Source organism: Balaenoptera borealis (genome assembly GCF_965194805.1).
Source record: "Balaenoptera borealis genome assembly, chromosome: 14".
NCBI classification, from domain to species: domain Eukaryota; kingdom Metazoa; phylum Chordata; class Mammalia; order Artiodactyla; family Balaenopteridae; genus Balaenoptera; species Balaenoptera borealis.
The window spans coordinates 44404229-44427044 of record NC_138875.1 but is presented as its reverse complement, the minus strand read 5'-3'; the positions used below and the strand labels follow the sequence as shown (position 1 = coordinate 44427044).

At 42.1% G+C, this 22816-nt stretch overlaps 1 protein-coding gene across 3 annotated transcripts in view; it reads left to right on the top strand.

Annotated features, from left to right (window-relative positions):
• The first annotated feature begins 5059 nt into the window (after positions 1–5059).
• RNF125 (ring finger protein 125) overlaps positions 5060–22816 on the top strand; it is a 55415-nt gene continuing 37658 nt past the window's right edge. Inside the window, exon 1 of one of the 3 annotated variants that reach the window (XM_082354406.1) lies at positions 5060–9354. In XM_082354406.1, coding sequence (XP_082210532.1) covers positions 9191–9354 — 164 coding nt within the window. In that variant the 5' untranslated portion in view covers positions 5060–9190. The remainder of the gene's footprint in view (positions 9355–22816) is intronic. The other 2 variants (XM_082354407.1, XM_082354405.1) reach the window with 2 other exon arrangements.

The window sequence follows — 22816 nt, the reverse complement described above, 5'->3', positions numbered from 1 at the left end:
GAAGATCCCACATGCCGCGGAGCAACTAGGCCCGTGAGCCACAACTACTGAGCCTGCACTCTAGAGCTCATGTGCCACAACTACTGAGCCCGCGTGCCACAACTAGTGAAGCCTGCACGCCTAGAGCCCGTGCTCCACAACAAGAGAAGCCACTGCAATGAGAAGCCTGCGCACCACAACGAAGAGTAGCCCCCGCTCGCTGCAACCAGAGAAAGCCCGCGCACAGCAACAAAGACCCAACACAGCCAAAAATAAAAATAAAAAATAAATAAAAATAAATTTATAAAAAAAAAATAGTGTCTGTTGTTATCTTTATTATCTGATAGCTTAAAGAAGACTTCCATAATGGGAGCATATTTATATACACTCATGTGTACCAATAAAGTATATTTTTGCCTTCCCTAGGTGAAAAGACATAATTTATCTATATTATTTGCTTATAATGGCAGCACAGAAAGCAATCACATTTTTTTGGAATCAAAGCCTGAAACATTGACATTATTCTGTGATAAAAGATGGATGGTTGTGTAGGTAATAGAAGAATATTCAATGGCAAATGTTGGTGTTGTGCAAAATCACAAAGAGATCTTATATTTGTATACAATTAATCATGGACTACTTTGTTAATATTGCTTCTAATTTTGTTTCAAACTACTATTTAAATCATTTATTGTTACTTATCTTTTCATCATTTGTGATCTTGCCTCCCCAAATAGACTATGTCGCTTATAAATATGCCAATGCTTTCCGAGTACTTAATGCCTTAATTTTTCTTTCAAATGTGTCCATTTGAAATGTTGAAGGATGCAGTGTAACTGCTTTCACTTCACTGGAAATCAGTTTACTAATCTGCAAAATGAGAGAACTGGGTCAGAAACCCTCTATGGTCTTTTCCCATTCTAGGCATGCCATGATTTCATGTTCATTGAAGTAGAACACCCCAATGTGGATTTGGTTCAAACGTTACTCAGTTGTGCTGTCTACTGAAAGTTACAGAAATATTTCACCGAGTTATTCCTGGAGTCAGACAGCATGTTTTGAGAATATGCTGTAATGTGACTGTCCATGGTTGCAGAAAATGGCAATGGTCGGAAAGGCACGGGGACAGCTGCCCCTAACATGCTACCTGGGAAACCTAGCAACAAACAGCAGTGAGATTGCTTAGCAGGAAAACTGAGGACAGTATTCAAGTGTGAAAGACCAATTATGCTGAAAGCAGAGACGAAGATTTAGGACCTCACCTGGGGGGGAACTCATAGGTCTTTCATTCAGCAAAACTTCATTTGTGATGATGTTCTTCTCCCTTTAAGAAGAGAATCGTGCCTCATTGTACCATCAAATGACACTTCAGATTGTGGAGGTGTGCTAACACCATTCAGGATCACACGTCGGATGCCCGTATTTCTGACGAACACTATGAATCTTTATTACTCTCGATAGGTTTATAGGTAGGAATTTTTAAATTGTCTTTGTAAATACAGAGATATGTATGTTTCGGTGCCGTGGTATTTACCAGTGTAATCTCATCCAGTATTGAGGAGGCAGGGTCAAGGTGGTGGACAGATTACATTAGCAACGCATGTAAGTAACTCTCTCCTGGAAACTGACATCTCTGCTGTTGTCAAAGTAACCCAAAGGATCTGCTGCTTGCCCATCATGTGGAACCACATTTCTCAAGGAATGGTCCACTGACCCCCTGCATCAGAACCAGCTGGGAGACTGTTAAAAATGCAACTTCCATAGCTCACTCCTGGCTCCCTGAATTGAAATATCTTGGAATGAGGCCATTTTAATAAACTCCTCAGGTGATTCTGATGCTACATAAAGTTTGAGAACCCTTGACATGAACAGAGTGACTTGTCAAAATCGCAGTATGGCCATTCCACTCTTCTACCTAACCTCCTAACTGGCTCCGCTAAGCCACAGAAGCGAGTTGAAATTTTTTCACCTGTCAAATACAGCTTTCATGATATAACCTCTGCCTCGGTCTCTGGTTTTTTTCTCTCCTTACCGCCTGCTGTGTGCATAAAATTGCAGCGACAGAGAACTGCTTGTAGACTCGGACAGAGCGTGCTGCTGCTTGCCTCCTTATCTGTGCTCACCAGGTCCTCTATCTGGAATGCTCTGCCCTTCTATCTTTCATTCCAGATTCCCTCTATTTGGAATGCTCTTTCTTTCTCCTCCCCTTCATTACATTCCACCTGGGCTAAGTCAGCACCAATAATGATCTTTCTCTGTATAGATTGGTCTTATCATATTGAATAACAAAAGTAATGCTATTTTTCTGTCCATCTTACCTACTTGGCCATGAAAGGCCTTGAGAACACAGAATAAATATGTAAGTGAGTTTGGTGGCAAGCAACAGAACTCAACTCAGTAAATTAATCAAGAAAAAAGAGGAAGCACTGGTAAGATACTGCATAGCCGGGAGATAAATAAGAAGTGTGTCAACTGTACTTAGGAAGGACAGACACCAGGGAAGCTGCAGATCCCAGCAACAGGAACTCCTACTCAGGACAGGGGAGGGCAATGAGGGCTACAAAGCAGACACATGATTGGTGGCCCCACTGAGGTCGTGTGAGATGACGGAAAGTCAGTTCCTCCAAAGGAAGAGGATGTGGTGCTGTTACTGAAAAAGGTTAGGAGATACTGGGCAGACAAAAACAACAGCTTCCACTCCATTGAGTCTTTTTTTTTTTTTTAATAAATAAATTTATTTATTTGTTTGTTTGTTTATTTATTTATTTTTGGCTGTGTTGGGTCTTTGTTGCTGCGCATGGGCTTTTTCTAGTTGAGGCGAGCGGGGGCTACTCTTCGATGCGGTGTGCAGGCTTCTCATTGCAGGGACTTCTCTTGTTGCAGAGCACAGGCTCTAGGCGCGCAGGCTTCAGTAGTTGTGGCTCATGGGCTCTAGAGCACAGGCTTAGTAGCTGTGACGCACGGGCTTAGTTGCTCCGCGGTATGTGGGATCTTCCTGGACCAGGGATTGAACCCATGTCCCCTGCATTGGCAGGCAGATTCTTAACCACTGCATCACCAGGGAAGTCCCTCCATTGAGTCTTGCGCCTGCTTGTGTCCCCAGAGTCTAGTGAGGAGCGTGACACCCGGTAGGCTCTCCTTGGATGTTTGCTGAATAAACAAAGCCAGAGGTAACTAACATTTATTTAATACTACCTGCCAGGCAATGAGCAAGGGTTTCAACATTATTGCATTTGACCTCTCACAACAGTTCTACAAGTAAACATTATCTGTGTTTTGAAAATGAGGAAACGAAACCAAAGAAGTAACTTGCCAAGGTCACTCAGCAAGAGAAAGAGCTAGGATCTTGAAGATGTACTGCACTGCCGTCCCCCAGTGAGAAATATTTAATGCTTTTTCTCCATAAGAAGTATAACATCTCTTTTTTCAACAATATCCCTGTTTAGTTAACAGTGTCTTAGAGATACCTCCCATGTTATCCCAGGGAAGGCCCGTATTGCATAGTGGTTAAATTCATAGGTATTGAGAGAGATTTCCTGGGTTGGACTCCCAGCTCTGCTTTTTACCATGAATGTGATCTGAGGCAAGTTTTTAACCTATCTGCACCTCTGTTTCTCTAGAAAATCAGGAGGACAAAATTAGTTACCTATGTCATACGGTTACCACGAGGATTATATTAGTTACTATATATAAAGCACTTAGCTTAATACCTGATATATAGTTAAGTGCCATAAAATTTGGCTTGTTCTTTTTATTACTGCATTGCCTTCCATAGAATGTGTGTATCATAATATATTTAATCATTCCCCATGGAAATTTTGTTAGCTGCGTATTTTTGATATTATAGACAATGCTTCAAAGAACATTTCTGTTTATATCTCCTTGTTATATGTTTGTCTACACATTAGTTCAAGGATTAGAATTATTGCATTAAAGGGTATATGTATGTTAAAATTAATTTTTATCTATTACAGTGCATACACAGCACAAATATCAAAATATGCAAAAGATCATGCAATAAAATTACTTCTTCCCATTCTTGCTCCCCAGCAACCAATTAGTTCCCTTCCCTTGAGGCAGTCACACTTATTCATTCCTTGTGTATATTTTTAAGGATATTAATATGCATATGCCAGTACAAATATGTGTGTGTGTGTATGTATGTGTGGATGCGTGCATATGGGCTTTTAAAAAATATAAATGATAGTATTCAATACATACAGTTGTGCTCCTAAAGCCTTTTTCACAACAATATATGTTGGAGAGCTTCCTTGGAGGAGAGTTACAGAGTTGCTGTTCTTTTTTAAAGACTGCATAGTATTCCATTGTAAAGATGTACCATAATGTATTTAATCACTCTTGTATTGGTAGACATTCAAAGTATTTCTAATATTTTGCTATTACAAACAATACTATAATAAACATCCCTGTCTTTTCACCCACGTGCATTTTTAAAATGAAACACTACAAACGGGCCTAAAAATGGCAAGCTGCACATTTTTTTGCGGAGGGGAGATGGCTGCGTTGGGTCTTTATTGCTGTGGGCGGCCTTTCTCCAGTTGCGGTGAGCAGGGGCTACTCTTCCTTGCGGTGCGCGAGCTTCTCATTGCGGTGGCTTCTCTTGTTGCGGAGCACAGGCTCCAGGCATGCAGGCTTCAGTAGTCGCGGCTCGAGGGCTCTAGAGCGCAGGCTAGCTGCTCCGCAGCATGTGGGATCTTCCTGGACCAGGGCTCGAGCCCGTGTCCCCTGCATTGGCAGGCGGATTCTTAACCACTGCACCACCATGGAAGTCCAAGCTGCACATTTTTAAATGGTGCTTTATCTGTTTGTTAAGTAAATTTACCATACTTTACAAAAACATTTTCCTATTATGGACATTTAGATTTCCTCTAAGTTTCTGATATGAACAATAAACTTCAAAGAATATAGAGACGTCTTTCTCGTATCTTCAACACTACTTAAAATTGTAAATTCATTTCTTTTCATTACTCCTAGAAGGAACTAAGTAAGGAAAGTATGTGTTTTTTCTGGCATTTTATTCTCCTTTTGATTTAGTGAGAGATTCATCAGCCTTCCTGATACCAGAGATGTTGATTATAGGGCTTTCAAATTTCTTTTGTACTAACCTATACTTCTGATGCCTTTCAGGGCCTAGAGTCTGGATTGTAAATTTATTCTCTGGCTGATTCCTCCATCATCATCATCATCATCATTACTGTCAATTTTATAAGTTTATTAAGAGCCTTATAAATAATATCAGATGTTTAATTTTCATCTATCCTCCCAGGTCCCAGTTTCCTGCCTTAATTTATCTAATTTTGGTCTTATTCTTTTCTAAGATTCTCAGTACTTCTCATCTCTACACAAGTGCCTTAGTGAAAAGCACATGGATTTTAAAACAAAAGATCTGGTGTTAAAGTATGGATCTGCCACATATTTGCTATGTGACCTTTGCTAAGTTACATTCTCCGAGCCTATAAAATGGGAACATATAATATCTATCTTGTGAAATTAGTATTGAATTACGTATATAAAGATAAATACATGTATCAGCTCCTACACGCAAGGCTCCTCCTACACGTCACATTCATTATGTCTACTCTTAGAGTAGCCGCCACAGGAGAAACAGGAAGGCCAATACCGCAGACTATGAGAAAATCAAGGAGATGATAGTATGAGATGGATGTGGTGTAGAAAGTCACCAAACTAAGACCTGAGATTTGAATTAGAGGGAGCTGAGAGTCATGGGTGTTGGTAGGAAGTGTTCAAACAGAGCAAAAAAGCATGTATAAAGGTGCTGAGGTCAGAAAGAGCTTAGTACAGTCAAGGAATTGTAAGAAGTAGAGAAATTTAGGACCATGCAGAATAAGGGAGAGAGTGATAGCAGATGGGGCCCACAATGGTATTTTGGGAGGCCCTATTGTTGGCCTATCCAATTTCCTTATCTTCTTCTTTCCCAGTAAAGAACCCCTAAATGTATTGCTCAGACAACTGAAGTGCCAAGCCCGATGGAGTATATTATGAGTTTAAGCCAGTTAGAATACCCTCATTATCCTCTGCTGGTGACTGGTTTAAGAACCGTCATGGGGCCCAGTTTAGACAAATAGGATATAAGGGGAAGTCTGCAGAGGAAGGCCCCTAGGAAATGTTTTCCTCCCACTTAAAAGGAGAAGGAGCTAATAGAAGGAAACTCTATCTTTCCTTTCTGTTTTTGGAGATGGTTGTGTGTAGATGTGATTATTGGAGCATTTCCTGCCATCTTTCTGCCATGAGGAAGACACTACTGATACACTGGGGATGGCAAAGGGCTGAGACCTTAAGGACATCTTTAACTGCAGAGCCAACTCTGGAACTGCTTCGCTCTGGACTAATTTACATATTAGATAACAAATATCCTCATTGATTAAGGCGCGTTCAGTTGAATTTCTATTCCCTGCTGCTGAAGGTATTCTACTGATTATAGTTATGGAAGGAGTAAGACCATGGAGAGCTTCATAGATCATGCTAAGGATTTGAAATGTAATCCTAAGGGTTATGGAGAGCCATTTAAGTCTTTTGAGCATGGAGTGACACAAGATAGGATATCTTTTCAAAAGGTCACTTTAGTTGCGATGTGAATAATAGATTGGACAGTGGCAGTTGTGGATGCAGGTGGAGAAGATAGGAACTATTGCAACAGGTCACACAAGAGAACACAGTGGTTTAAAGTAAGTGGTGGCTGGCCATGGGAATAGAGAAAAATGAAACAATTCAAGAACTGTTGAGAGATATATTGGAGGCAGAACTGTGATTGGGGTTGATTCAACGTGAGTGAAGAAGAGGGAGAAATCAAAGATGGCTCCCAGGAGTCTGGACTGAGCTACTAGGTAGATTATGATGCCATTTACTAAGAGAGGAATAAACAACTGGAGGTAGAACAGGTGGGAAGTCACAATAATGAGTTCATTGTTGGCGGTGTTGAGTTGAAGGTGCCTGAAGCAACCAGGTGATTATATCAAGCAAGCAGTTGGGCATTTGAGTGCCTAGAGGAAAGATAAAGAGTTTGGAATCTAGGTGGTAACAGAATCTATGTGATTTTTGAGATTCTTAGGTAGGGAATGAGTGATCAGAAAGGAAAAGGTCCCAAGACAGAATCCTACGATCCCTAGCACTTAGCTTTTCCATGGAGCAGGGGAGTCCAGTGAAGGAGACTGAGAAAGAACAGCCAGAAAGAAAGAAGGAAAGCCAAAGCGTGTTTCTACAAGGAGGGAGCAGTCAACACTGACAAATGCAGTTGAGAGGTGAGCAAGAAAAGGACTAAAAGGAGTCTATTAGATTTATCCGCATAAAAGCCACCCACCAGTAACACTGATGACGAAGCAGTTTTTGGACAGATAAAGTGGTCAGTTCAGAACCCAGGTTAGATGGCATAAGGATGGAGTAATTAAGAAATGAAGACCTAAAAAGTAGAGAATCAGGTCAAGAAATTTGGCCTTAAAGAAGACATAGTGTAGGAGCTGAGGGAAATGTGGGATCAAGGGAAGGTTTTTGTTTATCTTTTACAGGTAGCAATAGCTATCTTTCCTTCACTCCTATATCCAATTCATGAGCAAGCCCATTTAGGTCTTTGTCTAAAATATATCACAAACCTGTCCATCTCTCACCTAATACCCAGATGACTCCCTGGTTCGGGCCATTATTATCCTCACTTGGATTCATTCAGTAGCCTCCTAACTGGTTTCTCTGCTTCCATTCTTATTTTGTTCCTGTCTTTTCCAAACCACACAGCAGTGGAAGTAACTCAAACATGGCACCTGGAATCAAACCCAAACTCTTGGTCTTGCCCTGTAAGACTGGGTATGATCAGGACCGTCTCCTACCTTATCTCATCGCATTTACACCCCTGGTCCCTCATGCTCCAGCTCCACACCCTTGATTCTGGTTTTTGTTGTTGTTGTTGTTCTTGCCTCGCTCACTGTTCCCAGAGCTTCTTCCTAAATCTCTGAATGGCTGACTCCTTTTCATTATTCATGACTCTGCTCAAATGTCACCGCATCCAAGAAGTCCTCTCTGACCTTCTTACCCTCCCCGCCCCCATCCTCACTCCCTGTTTTATCTTCTTTTTGGCTCTTATCAGCTGAAATAAACTTGTTCATTTATTTATTTATTGTTGATTACTTATAGCTTCTCATTAAAAGTAAAGTCTGGGGAAAACTGGGTGAAGTTTATAGGATTATTATATATTATCGTTTGTGTGTATTGCATATGCATATTATGTATTACCATGGATTTTTTTAAATAAAAAGAGCATGAATTTATATCTCAAAAAAAAAAAAAAAGTTTTTTAAGTAAGTTCTGCGAGAACTGGGATTTTGTTTGCTTGTTGGGGACTGTGTCCCCATCACCAGAAAGGAGTCTGGCATGCAGTGGGCTTTAAAGCCTTATTAAACGCGTGAATTAATAAATGCTATATTTGGTCATAAATATTCAAAAGAGGATGGAGAGGGGAATACAAACAACAGCAGGAGATTCTGAGGCGACGAACCTGGACGGGGTGGGTGTCGGGAGGGTCCTAGGATTTAGCACTAGAATCCCTGTCCTAGCGTTAGGATTCGAATCCCGGTCCCAGAACTCTTTCCACTACTGCATGCTACCTCTCCATTTATGCAGTGTTGATTACATGACGGAAGTGGTGATTAGCACTTTCTTAGGAGACGCTCGTAGATCATCTTTGTGGCCTATTATGATTACAACAGTGCAGGACCCATAGGACCAACACCTTACAAGTGGGTGTTCTCTGATTGCCTTCAAACAGGACCACGCCCGCACTTTCATTCACTTGCTACAGTGGTTCGGAAGGAGGAGGCGGGCGATTGCTTGGAAGGCTCACTGCCCGCCCAGGTCCTCTGCTCTGCAGTTGAGGTGTCAGGTTTCAAGCCTCCCAGGGCCACTGGACGTCGCGGCGTGCACGGTGCGGCGGCCGCCTCCGCCTCCAAGCCTAGACTTAGGCAGCGAGCGAAGGCTCACTTCAGACGCGCGGCCGCGCACTCGGCCTGCCGCAGACCGAGGCTGGGCCCCGCGGCGGAGGCTGCTTCGGGGCTGCGCTGGCTGCGCGCTCTGGGAGGCGGCGATCGCGGCTGGGCCGGGACTTCCTTCCTCCACCGCGGGACAACAAAACAAGCCGGCAGCAGGCACCGGGCTCTTGGCAACGGTTTGGGCCGGAGGCGCAGCGATGGGCTCCGTGCTGAGCAGCGATAGCGGAAAATCCGCGCCCGCCTCGGCCACCCCGCGGGCCCTGGAGCGCAGGGGGGACCCCGAGCTGCCCGTCACGTCCTTCGACTGCTCCGTCTGCCTCGAGGTGTTGCACCACCCCGTCCGGACCCGCTGTGGCCACGTGTAAGTGCCAGGGGAGCTGGGTTTGCCCGCCCACCCCCTGGGGAGGGCGATGTTAGCGGAGCCGTTGGGGATCTGGGGGTTCAGAAGCCGGCGCTTGAAGGAAACTGCTGCAGGGAGAGACCTGGACCCGTCGAGTGCGGACCACGGGGAAAGTGCCCAGTCGGAAGGTGACACAGGATTTCAGGAGGAGAAAACAGCAACAAGCGGGCCCTGCAGCCCCCGTAGAGCAGCCTCCTCCCGCAGCCAAAGTGCGGAGTCCCTGGGACGGGAATTCCGGGCGCGAGAGCCGCGGGGAGCAAGGGCTTGCCGGCTGAGGAGGGTGCGCTTGGCTGGAGAAGCAGCACCCGCCTGGGCCCAAGGCAGGGGCTCCCGCCGAGCGCAGTTCCCGCTCCACTCGGTTAATCGGGCGGTGCTTCCTTCTCCGCCCGGAACCCGGGTCGGTTTTGTTTTGCTGGCTCTGTGCACGTGTTCTAGAACGCCCGCGAGGCTGGTCTCTTAAGCAAACAAGGATCTGTGCAAACTGTCTTTCCATCCCCACCTCCCTTTCCCAACACAGACACCCAAACCCCTCAAAGGTCAATCAAACGGGAACGTCCAAGTGACTTTCTGTAGTCGTTAGAGTTGAACAAGCCGCCAGGGCGGGGTCTGCGGCTTGAACGTTACCCCCCAAGCCCGTGGATGCAGCAGTTTAAAACACAGCCAACCGAGTGAAGGAGGTCGCAGACTACCTGCCTTAACGCACCGCCTCCCCACCGCGCTAGGAAGTAGAGATAAAAATAACTGTCTTAGAAACCACGTACACACCAACTAAAACTCGCTGTTAGCGCACAGCCGTGGTAGTTTCTAGGAAGAGTTTTAAAACAAAATCCCTTTATAAAATTGGCACGTCCTTAACGTGTGCCTGAGTAATTAGTAATAGGGGTTGGATCTATGAGTTTGTGTTCTATTTGCTTAAAAGCTTTCTTCCCGTGGATGCGTGGGTGTGTGACTGTGTGTGGGTGAGATTGGTGGGGGGCGGGTGGGGGAGGGGATTTCATAGAGCATGAGTGGAAACCCACTTAATGCCTTCTCTGGACCGCCGACTAACTAGTTTGATGAAGCCCCGAGGCAGTAAGTGCTTTCTGGCTTACCAGGAAAAAAGAAGTATCATAAATCATGAATGCAAGTGCACAAACCGTCTTTAAAAGGACTTAGGTGGTCCTTGACACCTATAGCCTAGTATCTGAGAAGCAGTTTTCAACACCGAAAAGCCCAGCAGAGAGCCAGGGAGAAAAATCTGCAGCCCACACAATGTTTAAAGAAAGAGTGTCCCTGGGCCTTCTTTTGTGGCCATATTTTCAGGGCCTGTTGTTTCAGCTCTGTACTTTAAACTCAAGGCTAATTTACCTCCTGTCTGATTACTGACGTTGTTTCCCAGCTGTCCAGATGTAGCTCATTGACATAATTCCCCAAGGCCAAGATGGACGTCAAGATGTTATTGCGTTATATGAAATACCTTGATTAGTTCAGAGCAGTAATAACCTCAGGATACCTACCTTTAAATTTAGTCTGTATTAGCATTAAAACTTTTAGGTTGCACCGAAGACACACAGTGGGCCTCAAGTCTTGGAAGATTTTCTTTTGTAGAACTGAACTGGGCAGTTTTGCTATTGGAGATTGTTATCTTATTGTTTTCCCTGGTTTGGATTTTGAATGCTATAACTTAGTGTGTGCAGTGTTTTGCTTCTGCTAAAGAGTAATATAAATTTGCAAAATGTTGAATCCTTTGTTTAATCTTTTTCTTTGTTAGAGTGAATAGGAAACCAGCAACTGGAAAAATAGTCATGAAGTAGCACAATAAGGGCTGGACAAATTGCCTTCCCTCACTTTACTGTTCTTTGTTTTGACAAATCTATGTCCATTGTTCTGGCCAGGGGCAGAATTTCCATATTCCTACTTTTGGCTAATTTACTTGGGCCTCTTCCACTTTGTAAATGTTAACTAGAGTCCCTTCTGCTCTGGGGATGGTGAGCCTTCCTAACACTGTTTGTACTTCCTAAATGAATTACTCTCTTCCATTGAATTTAATTTGGAAAATGAGGAAGTGCAAATGAAACCTCTACATTATCCCATACTTAAGCTAATTTCCAAACTTGCTGAACTGGGTTGTTTATGCTAATTTCTGTTTATAAACTAGTTTCAAGTCAAGCAAGTATAATATGGCAACAATACCTTGAATGAATATGTATATATGTATTGTGATGCAGTAAAACAGTGAGAGCTTCATAGCCACTAACCAGCTGTGTAATCACCACTTTGGTTAATCTTTTTGAATCTCAGCTTCTTCATTTGTAAAATAAGGTGAGTAATGGAATTTTTGAGTATTTAAAGTGTAAAAGTAGCCCATAATTTAGGCTCAAAACGTTTCTTTTTTTGTTGTTGTTTAACTTTTATTGGAGTATAGTTGATTTACAACGTTGTGTTAGTTTCAGGTGTCAAAACATAGTTTCTATTTCCATCAAAGTCATTCCGTAAAGCAAGCAAAAACCCATGAACAGGTTTTATTTCTTTTTTAAAAATAATTAGTTAATTGATTTACTTTTGGCTGTGCTGGGTCTTCGTTGCTGTGCGCGGGCTTTCCCTAGTTGCGGCGAGCGGGGGCTACAATTTGTTGTGGTGCGCGGGCTTCTCATTCTGTTCTGGTCATTGCGGAGCACAAGCTCTAGGCGCTCGGAGTTAGGCAGTTGTGGCTCTCGGGCTCTAGAGCGCAGGCTCAGTAGTTGTGGCGCAGGGGCTTAGTTGCTCCGCGGCATGTGGGATCTTCCTGGACCAGGGCTCGAACCCGTGTCCCTTGCGGTGGCAGATGGATTCTTAACCACTGTGCCACCAGGGAAGCCTCCAGGTTTTATTTCTTATCTCTGTGTTTCTTTTGGAATAAAACTGGGCCACAAAAGATAAGTCTGTGACATTTCCAAGATGTCCCAGATAGCCTTACTTTTAGCTTAGTTCTTTTTTCATTTGGTGGACTTTAAGAAGTTCTGTTTTAATGTCTGTCATTTCAAACTGACGTTATTCATATCTCTGTATCAGTTGTAAAAGTAGATTTGGGGGAAAAGACTTCCTACCTCTGCCTTTTTTCTATTATCAGTGAGCTGGGGAAAGAGGGAGTAGATGAGTTGAAACTGCATAAGGGAAACGAAAACGGAATCTGATTTACATTTAAAAGAAATATTCAAGAAATTTGGTATGGTAGATACCGAGGGAGACAAAGGTCGAAGACAGAGATATAGGGGGACAGAGTTTAGCTCAGGAGGAAGTTAATGAACTCACAATTAGGCCTGTTGAATGTTCAGTAGTCTGATAGGGAGACATCTAAATGGAAATGTCCCAAAGGCACTGGGAAAGTGGGTTTAGGGACAGAGCTCAAGGCTGGAGCTAAGGGAGTTACCAAAAAGGGTCAAGAGGTTGAGAATGGGCCTAAGAGAGCTAAATACAAACCAGAGCAGACAATACAGTACGAAGAGCCACATCGCCATAGACCTGAGTTGGGTTGAGTTGCTCCAAGTCACAGAATTTGCCTAATTTTTTTAAATGAAACTGTTGAGGATAGTTCTGAAGTGCTTTCTGGTAAATGGATTAAAACGTTCCATTTGTGGTCAAGTATGATCATCAAATTCATGGTTCTCTAAGTAGAGTCTGAAGGTTTCCTGATGTGTTTTATTTAAACTGACCCAGAAATAGACATCAGTGCTTTCATTCCTTTTTTTTTTAAATTTTAGTATATTTTATTTTATATTAAAATTTTTATTGAGGTAAAATTGACATATAACATTATATTAGTTCAGGTGTATGGCATAATGATTAAATTTTTGTAAATATTGCAAAATGATCACCACCAGAAGTCTAGTTAACATCTGTCAGAATACATGGTTATAAAATTTTTCTTTCTTGTGATGATAACTTAAGATCTACTCTCTTTTTTTCCTAATTAATTAATTAATTAATTAATTTATTTATTTTTGGCTGCATTGGGTCTTTGTTGCTGCACGCGGGCTTTCTGTAGTTGGGGTGAGCGGGGGCTACTCCTTGTTGCAGTGCACAGGCTTCTCATTGCAGTGGCTTCTCTTGCTGCAGAGCACGGGCTCTAGGCACACGAGCTTCAGTAGTTGTGGCACATGGGCTCAGTAGTTGTGGTGTATGGGCTTAGTTGCTCTGCGGCATGTGGGATCTTCCCAGACCAGGGATAGAACCGGTGTCCCCTGCATTGACAGGCGGATTCTTAACCACTGCGCCACCAGCGAAGTCCCAAGATCTACTCTCTTAGCATCTTTCAAATAAGCAATACAGTATTATTAACTATAGTCACCATGCTGTATATTACATCCCATGACTTACTTATTTTATAACTCAAAGTTTGTAACTTTTGACTCCCTTTACCCTTTTCACTTCCAAAGCCCACAGTGCTTTCATTCTTACAGGAGATCGCAATCCCAAAGACCTCTTTTTAACCTAAGATTAAAGCTACTTATCCTATTATTTATTATAGATATTTATACATATTTTCTATCAGTGAGGATTCTCCAGAGAAACAACCAATAGGTTATATATAAATATATGGAGAGAGAGAGAAAGAGAGATTGATTTTAAGGAATTGATTTACATTATTGAGGATAATCGGTCTACTTCAAGTCAACTGATTATAGATGTTAACCACATCTACAACATACCTTCACAGCAACATTTGCTTAAGTGTTGAATTAAACTGAGTACTATAGGCTGGCTAAGTTGATACATAAGACTAACCATCACATCTTTTCAACAGGCTTTTAAGGGTTATTAAAATCTGGTGATCAAAACCAAAAATTAGAACATTATCAGGCTTTACTAGAAGACACTTCAGAATTCTCTTAAGAAGTCTGACTATCGGGCAGCCGTGCACACACCTACATGTTGCTCAAGCAGACAGTAGGAATCCACAGTTTTCTTAAAATTAAAGTCATTGTTTATTTAGCTTCATCATTATCATTTTAGTTTGCTGTGGGTTGTTTGGTTAGACCTACTGTTGCATGGGGTGCATTCGTTTTTTGATCCAGCCAACATGGCCTGCTCTGTGCTGAGCACACAGACACAAAGGCTTATCCTTTTGGAGTTTGCATTCTTATGAGGAAGATGGACAATAAAGAAGATACAGGTGTTAAGTATGTAGTTTGTTATATAGTGTTAAGGATTAAAAAAATAAGACAAAGAAGTGAGATAGGAAGTATGTGGGAGTTGCAATATTAGGATATTTAGAGCAGTGCATCTTAAATTATCTGTTGTAAAGAACCTCTGAAGTGTTTTGTTTTAATTTCCAGCCCATCATAGACCAATAATTTTATAAAATAAAAAATGTATTGTGGAAAAATGAAATTTAAAAATACCAAAAATAGGGAGTTCCCTGGCAGTCCAATGGTTAGGGCTCGGTGCTTTCAGTGCTGTGGCCCGGGTTCCATCCCTGGTTGGGGAACTAAGATCCCACAAGCCATGAAGTACGGCCAATAAAAAAAAAAAAAAGATATATAAAATACAAGCCGTCATTTGAAAAATTGTTATTAGATTCAACAGCATAATATTACTCTGTCAGATTCCTATACAATTTTCTAAATATTACTTCTCTCAATTTCTATTCTTAATTAAGCATGGACTCTTAATAAACAGGGCCTTATTTTGTACAGTGTTGGTCCAGAGGAAAGCAGGAGGTGAGGAAGCTAGTTTGACTGGTGTGGGGACATTTATAAGAAGTTTGCCTTTTCCTCTGAGTGAGGATTTTGAGCAGATTCATGGCTTGAGCTGATTTAAAAGCATCTCTCGGGCTGCTGAGAATAGTCTGTAGAGGGAGGAGCAAGCTGAAGAGATTGAGTTCAGAGGCCGCCGTAGTAATCCAGGTGGGAGAGGACGGGGTCAGCATGGGGACCGTGGGGGTGGTGAGAATAGTAGGACTATAGAGATATCTTTGAAGGTGCCGGTAACACGATGGATTTGATGCGGAGTGTGGAAGAAAGTGAAGAATCAAGGATGGCTGCAAAGTGCTTGGCCTGAGCGAAGGCTGGAGCCGCTCTAACTGAGATGGGAGAGACTAAGAGGAGGGGATGAAGATCACGGTTAAGTCAAGAGTTCAGTTACTGACAAGCCAAGTTTGAGACAACCGAGTGGAGCTGTTGAGTGGACGAGTGGACAATTGGATATGTGAGCTTGGAGTTCAGAGGAGGAGCTGGGCTGTAGATAATAAACTTGGGAATCATAAACATATACTCGATATAAATCCATGGGACTGGATGAGCTCATCAAGGAGTTAAGTATAGTTAGAAAAGAATAGAGGTCCAAGGGCTGAGCAGCGGTGCCCACCGATATTTAGAAGCTGGGACATGGGAACTTCCCCAGTGGCACAGTGGTTGACTCCGCACTCCCAATGCAGGGGGCCCGGGTTCGATCCTTGGTCAGGGAACTAGATCCCACATGCAGGCCGCAGCTAAGAGTTCGCAAGCCGCAACTCTTAAGGAGCCCGCCTGCCACAACTAAGACGGTGCAACCAAATAAATAAATAAATAAATAAATTATTTTAAAAAGAAGAAGAAGAAGAAGAAGCTGGGACATGGAAGCCAGAAAAGCAGCAGCCAAAGGAGAGGAAGGAAACCCCCAGGTGGCCTGGAGGCTGAGTGAGTGCAAGAAGTATTTTCCAGGGAAGAGGGACCCGCTGAATCCAGTGCTGCTTTAAAGGTCGAGTACGTGATAGAGATGGGGAGTAGAGAAAGCCCTTTCGTGAAGTTTAGAGGCAAAGGGAAGAGAGAAATTGGGCAATAGCTGGAAAAAGAAGTGGGATCAAGAGAATTTTCTTTTAAAAGAAGAATGGAATATTTTGTATGCTGATGGAAATGAACCAATAGTGAGGGAAATTTTGATGCACAGGAGAGAAGAGAATTGCAGAGCTAGGATTTACAGTGAGGGGCTTGGCCTTAGGCAGGAGAATGGACAGTTCATCCATTTAAGAGGATGTAGAATATTAAATGGGTACAGATGCAAGTAGTTGAATTGAAGTAGTGGGAGTTCGTGGAAGGTTCCCATCTGATTGCAACTTATGTTGACATAATATTTGACCTGTGATTTGATTTTTTTTTTGAAGTATAGTTGCTGTACAATATTATATGTTACAGGTGTACAATATAGTAATTCATAATTTTTAAAGGTTATACTCCATTTAGTTATAAAATATTGGCTATATTCCCCATTTTGTACAATATATCCTTGTAGCTTATTTCATACCTAATAGTTTGTACCTCTTAATCCCCTACCTCTAAAGTGCCCCTCCCCCTTCCCTCTCCCCACTGATAACCACTAGTTTGTTCTCTGTGAGTCTGCTTTTTTTTTTTGTTATATTCTCTAGTTTGTTGTATTTTTTAGGTTCCACATGTGATATCATACAGTATCTGTCTTTTTCTGTCTGACTTATTTCACTTAGCATAATGCTCTCCAAGTCCATCCATGTTGCTGCAAATGGCAAAATTTCGTTCCTTTTCTATGGCTCAGTAGTAGTCCATTCGTTTTCTTCATCCATTCATCTGTTGATGGACACTTAGGTTGCTTCCATATCTTAGCTATTGTAAATAATGCTGTTATGAATGTTGGGGTGCGTGTATCTTTTCAAATTAGTGTTTTCGTTTTTTTCAGATATATACCCAGGAGTGGAATTGCTGGGTCATAGGGTAGATCTATTTTTAGTTTTTTGAGAAACTTTCATACCATTTTCTTACAGTGGCTGCACCAATCTACATTCTCACCAACAGTGTACGAGGGTTCCCTTTTCTCCACATCCTCTCCAACATTTGTTATTTGTGTTCTTTTTGATGATAGCCATTCTGACAGGTGTGAGGTGATATTGTGGTTTTGATTTGCATTTCCCTGATGATTAGCAATCTTGAGCATCCTTTCATGTGCCTGTTGACCTGTGATTTGATTTTAAGATGAAATCATCCAGGCCCCTGATGCTAAAACAAATGTATATAGAATGCTTCCTCCTTCTAATGTACTTGGGTAAGCATCACTTAAAATAGGATGATTGGAGTCTTTTGTACCATCAAGACCCAAAACTCTTGAAAGCCGTTGCTCTAATAAAGGAATGCTACTTTCCGCATTGCCACTCCTTTTAAAGGTCTGGCGCTTAGTAGGTGTTAAGTATTTTGAATTAATGAATGACTCTGAGACAAAATTTGGGGGACTTCCCTGGTGGTCCAGTGGTTAAGAATCCACCTTCCAATGCACGGGACGCAGTTTGATCCCTGGTCGGGGAACTAAGATCCCACGTGCATGCTGCAACTACTGAGCCTGCGCACTGCAACTACAGAGGCCACGTGCTCTGGAGCCCGGGTGCCACTACTGGAGGGAAGCCCAAGTGCTGCAACCAAGAGCCTGTGCACTGCAATGAATGATTCGTGCCGCAACTAAGACCCGATGCAGCCAAAAATAAATTAATTAATTAATTTAAAAATAATAATAATAAGACAAAATTTGGGGCTTCCCTGGTGGCGCAGTGGTTAAGAATCCGCCTGCCAATGCAGGGGACACGGACGGGTTCGAGCCCTGGTCTGGGAAGATCCCACATGCCGTGCAGCAACTAAGCCCGTGCACCACAACTACTGAGCCCGCATACCACAACCACTGAAGCCCGCGTGCCTAGAGCCCGTGCTCCGCAACAAGAGAAGCCACTGCAATGAGAAACCCGCACACCAAAACAAAGAGCAGCCCCTGCTTGCCACAGCTAGAGAAAGCCCACGTGCAGCAACGAAGACTCAACGCAGCCAAAAATAAATAAAAAATAAATTTATTTTTTTAAAAAAAGACAAAATTTGGATACTTTGGTGAGCACAACTTTGGACAACCATTTCATAGTGCCAGCCAGCTGGTGCTATGGAGTTTGAGTCATAGAGAGGAGTCCCATGATAGTTTTTGAACTCCCTTTCTTTTATAGGGTTACTCATCTGTGCCTGTATTACCGAGAATTTTAGAAAGATGTAATAAGCTGGCCTGAAATTTGCCTCATCTGGTGGTTGAACTGCTCTGTGTTACTTAGCAACATTAGTGTTGTCGTAGGCACATTAAATATTAGTGATCTATTAAATTACATATTCTCCAACAAACAGAACCTAAATAATGTAGCAGACTGAGTTTTTACACCGGGATTCTCTTTAGCACCTGACTACTGGTCCTAGGACCAGCAGCATTGCAGAATCTCAGCCCCCAACTCAAATCTGCTGAATCGCAATCTGCATTTTCACAAGATGCCCATGTGATTTATATGCATTTTAAGATTTGAGAAGTACAGCCTCAGATAACCCTATTTAATTGACATAAGATACTGCAAGTTGAGGACAGTGTTTGAGGGTTATAGAGAGGCACCCCTGTAAGACTGTAGATTAAAGGAAATAAAATTTTCCTTAGGGGGCTAAATATAAAAATCAACACGTAAAGGAGTGTAGAGATATGCAGAGTCAATTTTTGGAGGTTGAATGAGTCCCAGGATGGACTTTGAGCGTAACCTAATTGAATACATAAACACCTCCAAGGAAATCTTGAGGGACAGTGGCTGAAGGCCTGTGCTCTAAGAATAGCTGCGCTTGGGACTGTCCAGGCTGATCGATCCATCATTGGATCATTGAAGAGGAAGACTGGTTGTGTGTGTGTGTGTGTGTGTGTGTGTGTGTGTGTGTGTGTGTGTGTGTATTGTCCTATATTGGAGTATTTTAGCCCGAGACTCTCATCCTCCCTTTGAATAACAATTGCAACTCCCCTTATTCTATTTATATGTTCCAGCTCCCCAAGGGAGCCCAAGATTTTCATTCAGCTTCATATTGGCCTACCCATCGTGAGGCAGCCCAGTGTCGAGAACATAACGAAAATGTTAGACCAACCACATGTTGCCAAGGGCTTCTTCCAGAACCACATTTAGGGACCACCTCTGGCTACTTATTTTGCCTGTCTAGCCCTAGGCCCCATGGAGTCCCTAATACAGCCCTTTCCTCTTTAATTCTCCTATACTTAGGGTGCAGTTTTCCCCCTTAAGATTGCGTGCATAACTTTACCCAGTGTCCTCAGCAACCCTTTCCCCATTTTCCTCCAATACCTTGCCACCCTTTCCTTATATGAGTTTTATTGCTAATCACTTAATTAGAGAAACAGAAAGGGGTTAATAAAATAAACAATGGGGGTGGGATAATTAAGTTCCCAGCTGGCTTTAAAGTCGTTAGAGTCATTATCTGGTTCCTGATTGATGTCATCAGGAGCTGCAGACTCAGCAGGGGGGAGGCAAGGGGTGTGAGTGAGCAAAGAGGATGGGTGTCTACAGGAAGGGGCACCGAGCCATGTGCCACATGGGAAATGAGTCCAGAGTTGCAGGAGACTTAGCTTTTCAAGAGAAGCCAGAAATTTGAATTTGTGTGTGAAATCTGATTTTAAAGCTATGACAACTTGTGCTTCCACTGCCGGGGGCACGGGTTCTATCCCTGGTCAGTGAACTAAGATCCCACATGCCACAAGGCACGGCCAAAAAAAAAAAAAAATGGCAATGACAACTCATTCAGAATGTTTGAAAACATTAAATCGGTCTTTAAAAAAAATGCAGTTGACTTCTATCTTTCCCCTACATTTTCCTAATTCTGATCATGTCTGTTGTGATTCGTCATTCTCAGTCGCCTTATGGAGGGAGAGAGGGGGATAGACAAATAGGAATTTCTTATCTCTGGGGTTTGTGTTCATTTTTACCCCTTGGGTTCTTCCAGAAGGACACAACACTTATTTATTAATGGGAACATTGGGCCCTGCCCAGAAAATTCCTCTTTGGCCCATTGCTCATAACTGATTTAGTTATTTCAATCTACTGACCATTTACTGAGTAGCTACTCTGTACCTGGGGCTGTGTGGGAGGGACTCCTACAGGATTCTGAATGGTTCTGTGCTGTGTGTATTTCTGTGATTCTCATGCAGTGTTGTTGTTACTGACCTGTTGTCACTGGGGCATTTTTTGTTTAGTTGGGTTGCGTTTTTCAGCTTTCTTGAGGTGATACAGTACATAATTGTATACAATCCTATAACCACCACGACAAACAAGATCTAGAACAGTTAGTTGCATTACCCTAAGAAGTTCCCTCGAATCCTTTACAATCAATCCACTCCCCAAACTCCTGGGCCCCAGGCAACCCCATCAGCTTTCTGTCACTGAGCTTTGGAGTCATACAGTAAATAGTCTTGTATTTGACTTCTTTCACTTAGCATAATGGGGCATATATTTGTTGTCATTTGGTATATTGTAAGCCCTTTTGCCTCTGCTTCCCAAATCAATACTAAATCTGTCTGTCCACTTACACTGTCTACTGCTACTTTGCTGGGCTAAGCCACCATCCTCTTTTGAACCAACCCTTACAATGGAATTAACACGGGCTCTGAGCCGTGACTCTCGTACCTCTGTAATCCATTCTTCACACAGGAGCCAGTGATCTATGTAATGTAAATCAAGTCGTATCACTCTCCCACTTAAAACCCTCCAGTGCCTTCCCATCACGCTTAGCTCTGGCTTTATGGTTGGTCTCCTACCTACCTTACTGTCCCACATATTGCCAATTACCCTCCCCTGGGCCCCCTGCATTTCAACCACGCTGGCTTTCTGTATCTCAGCAAAATGGTCCCTGTTTTCAGCTGGGAAAACCATTCCCAGATCTTCCCAAGACTGATGCCTTCAAATGTCATCTCAGGGACCACCTATCTCACTGCTCCCTCTGCCCCACCCACTCAATTTTTGTTGTCAACTGTTTTATTCTTCTCAGAGCATTTATCGTTTGCCAGTCTTTTTGTTTACCTGCTCATTTCCTCTCTCCTCCTTCTAGAACTCTTGAGAGCAGGGACCTCAGGCACTGCCATGGTTTCATCTCTGGCATGTCAAACATTGGCAATCATAAGCTATTAGTGAAAATTTCATTAGTGAATGCATGCTTGTATGGTTGGGTCTGGGGAGACTTGTGCATGTTTCATAAATCTTCATTATAACCATGCAATAACTGTTCTTGCTAAAAGCCACATGAATTCATTTTTTTAAAGTTTTGTTTTCTCTCCCTTCAGCCTTTTATTATCTTTCAAATTGTTCTGTGCTCTTTAAACTTATTTAAATAATCATAAATGCAAAGTAATCTTTTCCTCACACTGAATTTGGATGCTCTCAAAAATATCTTTTTTAAAAATGTTTTTCTCTTCAAATCACATTCTGTTAAATATTTCAGTTCTCTCATCCTCCAAGCATTTCCCTTCCCTGTTTTCCAACTAAATTTTTCTGAAAAGTAAAAAAAATTTAAGTCATAGTAAGGTGGTTAATTTTCCCTAACATTTTATTATGAAAAATGTCAAACATACAGTTAAGTTGAAAGAATTGTACAGTGAACAACCATATATCCATACCTATTTCTACAATTGTTAATTTTGCCGTATTTGCTTTTACCTCTCACTTTATCACATACCTATCCATCCATCAATCCATCTTATTTTTTTGATGCATTTTAGAGTAGGTTACAAACATCAGCATACTCTACCCCTTCTCATATCAGCATGCATAATATTAACCAGAGTTCACAATTTGTTTATGGGATTTTTTAAAGGTAAATTACACATAGAGTGAAATGCATACATCCTAGGTATAACATTTGCAGAGCTTTGACCAATGTTTAGCCCAAACTCCTATCAAGATATAGAATGGTCTCATTACCCCTCGTATGGTTCCCTTATGCCCCTTCCCAGCCATCCCCATCCGTGTACCCCCATAGGCAATCACTGTTGTGTTATTTTTTTCCCTATCATAGATCAGTTTTGCCTATTCAAAAATTTCAAATAAGTGGAATTACACAAGATGTACTTTCTTGTGTCTGGCTTCTTTTTTTAAAATTTATTTTATTGAAGTATAGTTGATTTACAATGTTGTGTTTCTGGTGTACAGCAAAGTGATTCAGTTACATATATTTATATTTATATATATTCTTTTTCATATTCTTTTCCATTATGGTTTATTACAGGATATTGAATACAGTTCCCTGTGCTATACAGTAGGACCTTGTTGCTTATCCATTCTATATATAATAGTTTGCATCTGCTAATCCCAAACTCCCAGTCCTTCCCTCCCCCACATCCCATCCCCCTTGGCAACCACAAGTCTGTTCTCTATGTCTGTGAGTCTGTTTCTGTTTCGTAGATAAGTTCATGTGTCTGGCTTCTTAGTATGTCTCTGAGAGTCATCCATGTTGTGGCTTGTATCAGTAATTTGTTCTTTTTTTTTGCTGTGTAGTATTCCATTGTAGGAATGTGCCATGGGTTGTTTATTCATTTTCTTGTTGATAAATATGTGGGTTATTTCCAGGTTGGGTCTACTGTGAAAACATTCCTTCTGAATACAAATGGATATATTTTTTTAACTTCT